Genomic DNA, 12340 nt, shown 5'->3' on the forward strand with positions numbered 1-12340 from the left:
AGTACTCGATTACATTTTACCGTTTTCACATTGAAAACCGGGAATGTCTGCGTTAGTTTTTATATCCGTGTATGTAATCAGCAACCGCTTTGGGAAAGTCATGGGGGTGCGAGTGTTGGGCAGCGTCACAGGAACAGCTCTGGGACTGTTCAGCATTTGTACTTGCCTCTTCATGCTTCACCAACACCGCTGCTTGATACCTTTTTACAAGGCAAAAAAAAAAAAAAACAAAACCAAAAAAAAGGAAAAAAAAAAAAAAAACCCAACAAAAAGACCCCAGTAGCTCTCCTCTGACTTTGAAATGTTTCAAGTGACATAACTTAAGGCTTGTGTGCCAAAGCGTGCGTGTGTGTGTGTGTGTGTAAGAGCGTGGTTTGTTTTTTTTTTTCAAAGACATTTTAAAAGTTGGCCTCAGTTGTATATTTAACGTGATGGTCCCACCCGTGGGGCTTTTGTGAGAGTTTAGTTTGCGTTGGTTGTTTTTTTTTGTTGTTGTTGTTGTTTTTTCTGGCTGTTTCAAAAGCTGTCCCCCTTCAAGCAGGCTCATGTCACGCGCTGACCAGGGCTGGGTGTTGGGAACGGGTTGGAGAGGAAAGCGAAGCCCCCCCCCGCCCCCCCGCTGTGTGCCTCGCGCCAAGCTGCTTCGGGTTTTCTTCTTTTTTTTTTTTTTAACTAACTTTCTTCCTTTGGGCAGCACGTCTGCCTGCTTTATTGCAGCACCTGAATTGCTAGTTTAAGCCTTAAAGAGAAAGTATTCAGGTCTCGGTGAGCCCACTTCTTAGAATTCTGAGTCGGGATCTGGCGTGATGGGAGAAGGGCTGGTCTCGGGAGATGATGCGGAAAGCACCGGGCTCCTGTGTGCTGTTTGCCGCGGATAAATCCTTTTTCCCCAGCACAAATGGAGAGAGACCTGCTTATGAGAGAAAGCTGGGGGGGACCTGGTGGGACACCCCACCCCCCCCCAGCGATGGAGGCAGCGTGTGCCGATGTCTTGGCCGTTGCGGGTAGATTTGTAGAGCGGAGGTAGGCAAGCGGGAGAGCGACTGGAGGCATGGAGGGAGAGCGGCTGCGAGGGGAGCGGTTGGGAAGCACATTCCCTGTTTTTGTTTGGTTTTTTTTTTTTTGTTTTTTCTGCTCCTCTCGGAGATGCTCGTCCCCTTCGGTGATGGGGAGAAGGGGTTTCCTCGCAGGCGGTGCTGGGGGGCGTCCTGGTTTTAGAGGCGAAAGCCAGCGGTGCTGCTGGGCTGTGACCAAGCGTGGGAGCGAAGCCTCCTCCCAGGTGCTGTGTGGGCGCAGGGACCCAGCTCCAGTGACAATTCGCAGCCCTCCAGAGCTGTCTGTGCAATATCGGTGGCGACGCCGGTCTCCCTGCGCTCCCCGGGGCAGACACTTTGGTTTCCGACGTGGTTTAGCTGTGAATTAACGCTGCGGTCGTTGGCAGAAGCTGGGATAGGAAGGGTCCTGGGGTTGTTTAATATGTACAACTACCCCCAAACCTCTGAAGTTTTTATTTGAGACTTGATATGTTGTGAGAAGGGTGGGGAAGGAGCATCCCGCTCTCTGCCTGTTCTCCTTCCCACCTGGATTTGAGCCAATTTTCGGCTCAAACCCAGAACGGCCGGGGTGATGGCAGCCTGTGGGACGCGGGTGGTGGGTGCAGAGCAGGTCGTGGAGCCGAGAGGTTTGTCGGTGTTGAGAGCTTCCCTCCTCTAAAAGCTTCGTTTGGGTTTTCTTTCTTTCTTTGACTGGTTTGATGAGCGAAGGAGAGATGTTACGTATGTCGTGGTGTGGTGGAGAGAACTGACCGGGGGAGGATCTGGGGTGAGGAGGTAAGAAATGGGGTTTTTTGGTCTTGGAAAGGGTTGCAATGTCTCTTTTCAACCGCGCTGGCTGCAGAAGGGGGTGTACTTGCGGGTGAAGGACGGAGCAGGGGATAAGGAGGTGTTTTGTGGAGCGATTAACGTCCAAATTAAACATGAAATGTATTTAAGGCACCTGTGTCTGTGTGTGTTTATCGACCAAAGCGCTTCTTGGTTTTGGGGGGAGAGCTGTGCTTCATCCCCCGCCTCGAGGCTTTCTCCAGGAACCCAATAAACTGCTGATTGCCTTAAATGCGGGATCTGGCCTTCATTAGAGGAGCAGGAGGGGACAAAGCCCGGGGGGTGGGGAGGCTCCCTGTGAAACCCACCAGGTTCTTCAGCCCTTTCCCTATAAGCAGTTCCCATTACCCCTCTCCTTGGCCGCATTTCCCGGGCAGCCTGTGACACCCACCCGGGAACACCCACCCGCGGGCTCCCCGGGCAGCCCGGGACACCCACCCTTAGACACCCACCTGCCCGAGGGCTGGCGGCGGACGGAACGCGGGTGGCGGGTGGCGGGAGGCGGCCGGAGCGGCGCGGCGGGTGCGCGGCACCGGAGCGGTGAGGGGGACGGACGGACGGGCCCGGCGGCGCTTCCGGCGTGAGGCGTGCGGGGCCTGGGGAGCGGGCCCGGCCGGCCCCCGCCATGGGTATCCTGGAGAAGATCTCCGAGATCGAGAAAGAGATAGCCCGCACGCAGAAGAACAAAGGTCCGGGGCCGGCGGGGGGCTGAGGGGGCGGGCGGGGGCTGAGGTACCTGGGGATACCGGGCGGGGCAGAGCCCTTGGCGGGAGGGGAGCGGGGGTGTGAGGGGCTATGGCGGGGCTGGGAGGGTGAGGTGACGGTCTGGGCCGTGTGGGAGGCGGGTGTTGGGGGTACGGGGGGCTGGATGGGGGTGTGTGAGGGGGAGCCCGGAGGCTGGGGTGGGGTGTAGGGGGCTGCGGGGGTCGGTGCGGGTGGGAAAGCGGGGGCCGCAGGCCGGGAGGAGGCGAGGTCCGGAGCCCCGGCAGCGCTCCGGCTCTCCTGGGAGCTGGGCCCCCGGTGCTGCCGGCGCAGGGGGGCCGGGATTGTCCGCTGTGGGGGTCCCCCAGTCGGTGTTTGAATGAATTAACTTAAAGAGGGGACCTGGGTGCCCAGCACCTTGCTGCTTCGGGAGGCTTTAGGCTGGGGTACGTAATGGAAAGGAAAAATAGTAAATCCCATAAACTCCTGGTTTTCTTGCCCTTCACTGATAAAAAGGGAACAACCACCTTCTGGGTTTTTTCTGTATCAGGACAAATTCCAATGTTTTCACGGAGTTGTTGGAGTTGGAAGGGACCTTCTAAAGATCATCTAGTCCAACTCCCCTGCCAAAGCAGGGTTGCCCAGAGCACATCACTCAGGACGGCATCCAGGCGGGGCTTGAAAATCTCCAGAGAAGGGGACTCCACACCCTCCCTGGGCAGCCTGTTCCAGGGCTCTGGCACCCTCACCCTAAAGAAATTCTTTCTCATGTTTGAGTGGAACTTCCCACGTTCCAGCTTGTGCCCGTTCCCCCTCGTCCTGTCACTGGGAACCACTGAAAAGAGTCCGGCTCCATCCTCCCTCAAACCGCCTTTTAGATACTTATAAGCATTAATAAGGTCTCCCTTCAGCCTTCTCTTCTCCGGGCTAAAGAGTCCCAGCTCTCTCAGCCTTTATTTTGCTGAGAATAAGTCAATAACGTACTTTCACACACATAAGCTCCAAGTTAAACCTGTCTTTAGAAATTGACAAGAGCAGGGGTAAAAAAAAAAACAAAACCCTTGCATTTTTGCCTTGCTGGATGTGACTGGGGGTAAGGGGGGGCCTTTGCCCCAGGGGTGGCTGTTCCCCCTGTTTTCCCTCCTTTACAGGCTCCTTCACCCATTAATTCCTGCACCCGCTCTTAGGTCTTGGTCACCCTCTGCCTTGCTCCTTTTACTCGGTAATTTCTCAGCTGTTTGTTTCCTTCAAGTCTGACTTTCTGTGCGGGATACCGGAAGCTTTGCCCTCCATTCCCAATATTTCAAAAGGTTACAGAACGCCTGGTGATAGCTCGTGTGTGTGGCAGTGGTTAAGATGTTGACCAAGATCCATAGCGTTTCTTTTTAGGAAAGTTCTTCTTTCTAGGAGTGAATTATCAGCAACTTTCTGTCAAGCCGTTGTTGCGTTTGTGTTATTCCAGCCACTGAGTACCACCTCGGCCTGCTGAAGGCAAAGCTTGCAAAATACAGAGCTCAGTTGCTAGAACCCTCCAAATCCTCGGCCGCTAAAGGGGAAGGCTTTGATGTGATGAAATCTGGAGATGCCCGGGTGGCACTGATCGGTTTTCCTTCTGTGGGTAAGGTCAGTGAGTGTCTACGTTCACCGCGTGGCGTGTGTTTTCCTGGTTTGTGGTGAGCGGCGGCTGTAAAGCAGATACCCATCTTCTCTTCGTCTGTCACCTTCTTGCCATGAGTGAACAGAAAGTTATTACATGCAGAGAGCTGAAAGTTAGAGTGAGGGGAAACGCTCCTTCATCCGGTGTGCGGTGCCCTGTGGTAACAGCCTGAGACTTGTGCTGTGGCTGGGTAGGACCCGCTGAGAAACTAGGTGAGAGTACAGGATCTCCCTTCGTTCAGCGAAAGCGCTGGCTGTCCCATCGCCGCTTCAGTCCCTGTGCCTGGAGCAGCCGCAACACGACTTCTAAAAGCTGAGGAACGCTTTGGTGTTGCTTCTTTTGCTGAAGATTTACCGATGCTTCCGTTTGTGTAACTATGGTGATTCTGATCTCTTGCATTTCAGTCCACGTTTTTGAGTTTAATGACCTCAACTGCCAGCGAAGCTGCGTCTTACGAGTTCACAACCCTGACGTGTATCCCAGGAGTCATAGAAGTAAGTAAGGATTTTCCTCCCTTTGGCATAGTAGTGGTAAGAAAACACAGACGTGTAAACGTGTCTGTTTACACCAGTTACACTTGTGCTACCACTAAGAAGCGGCGATATCCCGAGGTCCCTGCTGACTTCTGCTTTAAGCTTGAAGGAGGTCTTGAGTGCTTGCGGTATCAGGTCTTCTGCAACCTGCAGTGCTGATTTAGCACTTCCCTCGGCTACATAACTCTTCAGGATTGACTGCCTGAGTGGGGGTTTCACGTGCTGCTGTTTGACTGACCAGAGCAATACGACAATCCTCAACTGAATTTTTTATAACCGCTATTGGCGCCATTGACCAGATGGCTGGAAACCTTGACAGATTTGTTTTTAATGAAGCTTTGAAAGAGGCAATCTGTACTGTGATCAATTTGGAAAGAAAATACAACTACTCCTGTCCTTGAGGAGTTTTATTAGTGGTGGCCTAAGCGCATCCATCAGTAAAGCAAATGATAAAGGGCATCAAACTGAAAAGTGTCCAAGAGTAATGAGAAAATTTGGGTCAGAATTGAAAGCGGAGTTAAATAATGAAAGTAACCGTATTGGTGTTAAAACGAACACAAATATTGAAATGCATCCAGACGCAGCCGTGAGCTGCAGTCACTCGTTAACGCCGTTGCTGAGGACTCTGCTGCAACAATAGCGTGAAAGCTAATGCCCCTGCAGATCCGATGAATGAAAGTCTCCCCTTATTTCCTCATATTGTAAGACCTGCAACACATCTTAATAGTTCTGGTCCATCTCAGTAAGAGCTGGTGGCACCCACTCGTTACAGTGCTTTCTCATTAGGCCAAGAATGTAAGTTTCTGCGTTTTTTTTTTTTCTTTTTCCTTTCCATTTCACCAACTCAGGATAACGCTACTCTTGTGCTGTTCTCCTGGTGCTTTGTCAAACTGCTATCATGCGATGCTTTAGGAGGTCGGGACCTAATGTACTGCAGTTATGTGATGTTGAATGCAGCTTCAGAGGAAACACTCCGGAGGTTACCTCAACAAAACTGAGCCATCTCAGCTTCGTGTGAAGTTGTCCTGCTTGGTCGGGTTCATTCAGTTCCATTCTCTGACAGCTTTGGACCCCAGCACACGCTTGGGGCTTTCGGGGCAGGTCAGGTGCCCTGCACAAGGCTCTCAGCTTTCCCTTCTTCTGCTTCCTTTTCAGTACAAAGGAGCCAATATTCAGCTGCTGGATCTGCCTGGAATCATCGAAGGAGCAGCACAAGGTTGGCTGATCTCTTTGTTCATGTGAAGTAGGGATTTGCCCTCAATAGCATACCTGGGTGTCTCAAAACATTAGCAGGTTTCCTGGGCTGGTAGTTCCGACGTTGACTTTCCAAATTTTAGAGTCCTTGATCTTATGTGAGGCACGATTTTTATGCCTGAGCCCACGGAAGGTTCTATATGTAGCAGAAAGATGCTTTTCTGGAGGTGGGAGCCAAAGCAAGCCAGTCACTTCTCACCTTCTTGCGTGAGTGTTATCTTGCTCATCTGTTTTCTGGTAGAGAGGAAATCTAAAGAAAGGTGCTAGAGAGGCGGAGGGGGAAATTGCAGCTAAACAGTAACCTCTTTTGACTAATTTCCTGAGTTCCTACCAGTCCTCGCATAACTCCCGATTCTGGGAAAAGGTGTTGGCTTTGTCCCTCTGCTTTGTCATTGTCCAGATGGGCTGGTTGTGTCAGAAGATGCCTTAGGAAACTTTGGAAAATCTCCTAATTGTCTTTTTTTGGGGGGGAAGATCATGGCCTGATTAATAAGGTCTTTTTCCTTTTGACCAGAAAGTGTATGTAATGTCTTTGCACAGGGGCCATAGGGTGACATCACTGTTCTGGGTAACCTGTCTCTGCTGCCGTCGCGCATGTCTGGGGATGTCTGTCCTGCTGGTAGACGTGTCATTTCCACCCCTGCAGCCGTACTCAGACAGCTTTACACACACTAATTCATGTAACTTGTGGTGGAGGAGCAGCAGCAAAGAGTATTTGTTAGGGCTCATGCTGGACATAAGACATTGTGTGGATGGACCAGATACGCTCACTCGGGGCTCCTCCAGCAACTGACTACAGCCAGTACAGCACTGCAGGGTCTTTTTCCTTGCTTCCAAGCAGCTGTGCAGGGCAGGGGCTGTCACAGAGCTCGTAGATGGTTTCTCTCTCTGATGTATGGCCATCTCCTCTCTTCTCAGGAAAGGGCAGAGGTCGGCAGGTGATAGCTGTGGCCAGGACAGCAGACGTCGTTATTATGATGCTGGATGCCACGAAGGGTGAAGTACAGAGGTAAGTGTGTGCTTCTGGGGCACATGGAGCTGTGGGGTGGTGGGCCAGGTTCAGCTCCCTCTGTGTCCTGTGCATGTTGGGGAACCAGTGTTTAAGCTGTTGAGCGGGAGACTGAGGTCGTGCCCCACTAGAAGCACGCTAGCTAACTGGGAGCAGCATTTACAGAGCTCTCTACAGATCTCCACTTGGGCTTCTCAGCTGAAGGATCATTCCCACCGGATGACTTTTCAGAGACGGGGATGTCAACTTAGATTTCATCCACAGACTCTGTCCTGCACAAGATGTGGTTTTTAGGATGTCATGAAAGCTTATGGCAGTGCTGTATCTGCGATAGTCAAAAAGGAAAGGTGTTGGTGTCACCTGAGTGGCCCAGTCTCACAGATACTAATGTACAAGTGTCCCTGCAGGGCCCTGCTGGAGAAAGAACTGGAATCTGTAGGAATCCGGCTGAACAAAAGCAAACCAAATATCTACTTCAAGGTGAGGTTTCCTGGGCTGCTGCAAGTACAGCCAAGCTTACTGTGTGCTGCCCCTCGTCTTGGACAGACTGAAGGGGGGGGGCTGTGGATTTTGCAGACTCTTCTTAAGTTGCCTTACTGCCTCCCTGCAGCCGAAGAAGGGTGGAGGTATCTCCTTCAACTCAACTGTCACATTGACTCAGTGCTCCGAGAAGTTGGTGCAGCTCATCCTCCATGAATACAGTATCCTTTCCTAAAATGGGAGACCCTTAAGTCATCATCAGCTCATGAATCAAGCGGTACCTGCTGTGCGACAGCCTTGCTGTGTCTTTGGTGCTTTCTGGGTTGAGAACAGGCTTTCACAAGCAAGCTCAGCCTGTTGGCTCACAGCGACGTGTAGATGTGTTGGGATTTGGGCCTTGACGATGTTCACCTCAGAAATCTTCAATGCTGAGGTCCTCTTCAGAGAGGATTGTTCCCCTGACGAGTTCATTGACGTGATTGTAGGCAACAGAGTCTACATGCCGTGCCTCTATGTGAGTATCTCAGAAACAGCCTGCCTTCTGCTGCACCGAGCATCTCCATTCATTGCTGAAGGAAACACTGGTTCCTAAGGCGGTAATGATTTGGAAAGAGGTGGAAAGTGCAGCTCAACAGGGAGCTTTTTATAAGCTTTACTTGTGCTGCGTGCTCTGTGTGTGTTCCCTGTGCCCTCTGGTGGCTGGCTGCTGTGGAGCACCAGGAGCTGCGTGTCCTGGTGGCACGGGGTGTGCTCCCACGGTGTGGAGCCTTCAGTTCCTGCACTGCAAGCTCCATGCTTGGGTTTTCACTACTGGTCCCTTGTGCCAGAGGTCACTTACTGGTTCTGTTTGATAGAGCGACTGGGTCTATAGTGAAATCCAAGATGCTGGAGAACACGTTGTAAGTCATCCCAAAGGCAGAACTTTAAAAGGCCCAAACTTACATTTAGGCTTCTGAATTTTGATGGTTTATTTTACTAAGCAGCTTGGCCTGTCCTCTGGCTGACAGGATCTGAGTTCCCGTTTCAGATGCTGGAACTACCACCTTGTTGTACCTGCATGTACGTGTCTTACTTCCTTGCAGCGTTGCTGAATTCAATTCCTAAAGGGTGTGTTGTTTTTCCTTTGACTTAGGTTTATAACAAGATTGACCAGATATCTATGGAAGAAGTGGATCGTCTCGCTCGGAGACCCCACAGTGTTGTAATCAGGTAGGATTATGCTGCCTGATGTACTGGTCCGAATGGTGTTGTGGTTCATACACCTTTCTCCAGCTTCTCCTAAGAAGGGGCTTCTCTCAGGGCTGCCTGCAGCTGCTGGGGTGAGAAGCAGAGCCACTGTGCAGCTTTTTTCAGGCTCCCGTCCCCTGGAGAGGCAGGTGGTTTGGCTTCTCCACGCTGTCTGCAAGCCAGAGCGAGCTAGTCTGGCTTGTTTCCTTAGAAGTGTTGATACGTCCGATTGGGGCTTTGCTGCTTCAAAGCTCCTTGCCCTTTTGAAAGCCATATTTATTTCACCTTGTGTTTTTCCTTTGCTCATTAAAGACTTTCCCCCTTGTTTCCTAGCACTTTATTAAGACGTTTCACCTTGTCCTTCTGGATCTCTAAATCACAACAGTAGTAATCACAGAGATGTTCCTGGTGTTTTGCAGCTGTGGCATGAAACTCAACCTGGACTACTTGCTGGAGAAGCTTTGGGAATACCTGGCACTTACCTGCATCTACACCAAGAAACGAGGGCGTAAGTGACCATTAGCTGAGCAGAAGTTGTTTTGAAAGGCAGAAAGGGCTGTTGCTCATGACAGGCAGACAGGCTACCAGTGGGGCTTAGATGCCTGGCTGTCAGTGATCTCTTGTGTCTTGGAAATGCTGCAATTACACTTTCCCTAATCAGCTTTCAGCTCCTGGGACATGTTTTCTGTTCCATCTGATCCAGCCATGTGTATATCCCATCACAGCCCTCCCGTTCTCTTTGCACTACAAGAGCTGAATTTTCCTAAGACTTTGCATGATGATATAAGGAAATAACGTTTGCGAGTTCGCAGCTTGCTTCCTTACTCACACCCTGTGATGAACTGTTCAGCCCATCACTACCCAGAAGAGGTCTCCTGTTCCCGCTGTGAGAGGTTTGGTGATTCCCTGAGGCTCGGGGGTGCCTTTGATCCTCCTTTTGCTTTACAATTCACTTGCAGCTTCTCCTGGTGATGAAGGCATGTCTGTAACTCGTTCCTGTTTGGTTGTGAACACCCATGACTCTGAACTTGGGTGGATGTGAGGAGATTAAGGAACTTTCTATGAGCTTGTAAAGATACGAAACCTTGGGGATTTTACAGAAAACTGCAGTGAGGTTTGGTTTTACTTGAGCAGGTGTGTTTTGAGTTGGGTGGTTTTGTTTGTCCTAAGTCAAGTATGAACTGATTTGATGCTTCCAAGTACCCAGATACCTGTCCTGTCTGGGAGCTGGCAAGTGTAACAGGAGGAGGAATTTGGGAGTCGCAAGCACAAGGCAATGTGAGATGATGTCAGCATGTTAGAAAACACTTGATGGAAATCCAATACATTTTTCCTCCCTCTCCTGCTTCTCCACAGAGAGACCAGACTTTACAGATGCCATTATTCTACGGAAAGGGGCCTCTGTGGAGCATGTGGTAATTTCTCTGCATCTTTTACATTTTCTTGTCTGTAGAAGGCAGATTCCTCTGGAGCCTGCTATGATTTGTGCTTCGTAAAGCTCGGGGTATGTCAGTGTTTAGTCGGGCTTCTCCTTTTTTTACCTTTACTGATTCTGTCTGCCTCAGGTTTCTTTCTTAGCTGCTATGAAAGGTTAAAAATAAATTGCTTAATGCAGCCCGGTGGTAAAGCACATGGAAGCAGTGGGAATGGGGCTTTATGTGGCCTGGTGATTCCTGTGTGCCTGTTCTCCATTCTTCCAAGTGCCATTAACATTGGCACTGGCTTCTAAAAGTCAATCTTGACTCTGACCTACGACAGAAATTACTCTTCTAGTTCCTAGATACTGAGCAAGTTGTTTGCAAAAGCGGTGTCATTGAACTGCCTCACGTGCTGTCTGTCTTGCAGTGCCATCGAATTCACAGATCATTAGCCAGCCAGTTCAAATATGCCTTGGTGTGGGTAAGTGTTTAACAGCAAATGAAATCCCTGTCCTCGGGTGTCTCTGACTGGTCTCCTAACCCTTCTCCCCCTTTTGCTTTAAAGGGGACAAGCACAAAATACAGCCCTCAAAGGGTGGGCTTAACCCACATGATGGAGCATGAAGATGTCATTCAGATCGTGAAGAAGTAACCGTCTTTGCTGGTGCCTGGCCTTGTCTTTAATCACTAGAATTGGAACTGACCACATAAAAGCAAAACAAAACAAGAAAAAAAAGAAAAAGAAAAAAAAAAAAAAAAGGAAGACGTGTTCTACAGCCAAGAAAGCTTCTGTGAAGCTCCTTCTCTTGGAGAAAGGCAGAAAATGAGGCTACTGTACTTGCAGGTGGGGACGGGGAAGATGGGTTTCCATCTTGCAGTGTTTCAGGCGGAGTAATGTTTCTTAAAAATAAAAAAGGAGCAAGTTCTTCTAGGACACAGTTCGCACAGACAGCAATGTCCTGCCCCTAGTAGGGTTTGCACGTGGATCTGTGCTTTAACCTGCCAGTGGCTTGCTTACCCAGTGGGAAGTTTATAGGTTTGTGTCAACAAATCTGGCCCTGTGCTTTGGGACAGGGAAGCCGGGGCTGAGAGAACGTTGCTGATGCTTTGCAGCTTATCCATTCACTTAATTTCAGCGTTGATCTGAAACAGAAACAAAGTTCTCCCTCCCCCTGCTTATCGGGACACTTTGTCTCTGCAGCTTTCACCGTTGGAGACTTCAGTCTCTGCGTCAGAGACAACCCCTGGTGAATTTATAATGGCCCCACCTCAATTAACACTAAAACGTGGCACTCTGTGCCTCTCCTTAGCTCTGCAGTAGGGTTTGTAGGACATCCCGGTCCAACTGGTACTGAGAGAGATGAGAAATGGAATCTTGTTAATGAGTGATTGGCCAAACTGCAGCAGGGTACGATGAGAGAGCCGTGGTCTGCAGTGAGGATCCACTTCTGGCCTACCACTCATCCGAGGAGCTGTCTTGGGAGCTTCCTCCTTTGCTCTTGTCCTGCCCGTTGGTCCCCGAGAGTATTGCTGGGGATCTGCATCTTTCTCAGTCATGCCCCTAAATTCCAGTATCAGCTCTTTGAGCTTAAAGTACCATCCCATGCCGTGGGTTTTACCCCCCAGCCCTGTTAAACATTGCCGCTTGTCTGGCTATTTTTCATCAGAAATCTGGGATTTTTCTAATCATGCTTTTTTTTCATTGAATACTGACGCTAAACAATTCAGAGTGCCTGATAGAGAACAGCTCTTCCCTTCTGGGATTGAGAGTTGCCAATAGCTTTTATTTTCTTTCATTGAAAAAGGGTTCGGTCTGATGTGGATTCTTAACTGTGGGGATGAGTCTGGTCGCAAACTTGTCTGAGCAGGGCTCCTTCCCTCTCCTTTGTGCTCCTCCCCACCCCTCACAAACTGATCGAGCAGAAATGGAAGGATTATTTTATTTGAGAAAATAAAAGTTGCTATTTCATGTGAACTGTAGGTGTCTGCCTGCAGTGGGTAGACGGTTTGGTTTGTTTTCTGACTCTTATTTTTACCTTCGGCCACCTGAGGAATCCTGGACGCTGTTGCAGGAGGTTGTAGAGGGGAATTGATCGTGAAGCAGCTGCGAGAGGGCTCTGAGGCTGGAGGGGACTTGATGAGGTGTGATGGGAGATAAATAGATATTATACACAATACCC

At 50.1% G+C, this 12340-nt stretch overlaps 1 protein-coding gene across 1 annotated transcript; it reads left to right on the top strand.

The window, feature by feature from the left end:
* The first annotated feature begins 2454 nt into the window (after nt 1–2454).
* DRG2 (developmentally regulated GTP binding protein 2) lies at nt 2455–12132 on the top strand. The gene is made up of 13 exons (XM_074158285.1): nt 2455–2569; nt 4045–4205; nt 4644–4733; nt 5928–5988; nt 6945–7035; nt 7443–7515; nt 7646–7736; nt 7932–8029; nt 8648–8724; nt 9162–9250; nt 10099–10157; nt 10588–10641; nt 10726–12132. Exons 1-13 carry the CDS (start codon nt 2506–2508, stop codon nt 10810–10812), a joined length of 1095 nt encoding a protein of 364 aa, XP_074014386.1. The 5' UTR covers nt 2455–2505; the 3' UTR covers nt 10813–12132.
* The last annotated feature ends 208 nt before the right edge of the window (nt 12133–12340 follow it).

Source organism: Numenius arquata, chromosome 14 (genome assembly GCF_964106895.1).
Source record: "Numenius arquata chromosome 14, bNumArq3.hap1.1, whole genome shotgun sequence".
In the NCBI taxonomy this organism is placed as follows: domain Eukaryota; kingdom Metazoa; phylum Chordata; class Aves; order Charadriiformes; family Scolopacidae; genus Numenius; species Numenius arquata.

Excerpts from the sequence above, each read along its gene's own strand:
- DRG2 (XM_074158285.1), top strand. The coding sequence starts at position 2,506 with ATGGGTATCCTGGAGAAGATCTCCGAGATCGAGAAAGAGATAGCCCGC. Across the intron at positions 5,989-6,944 it reads CATCGAAGGAGCAGCACAAG|GAAAGGGCAGAGGTCGGCAG; the intron begins GTTGGCTGATCT and ends CTCTCTTCTCAG. Across the intron at positions 8,030-8,647 it reads TCTACATGCCGTGCCTCTAT|GTTTATAACAAGATTGACCA; the intron begins GTGAGTATCTCA and ends CCTTTGACTTAG.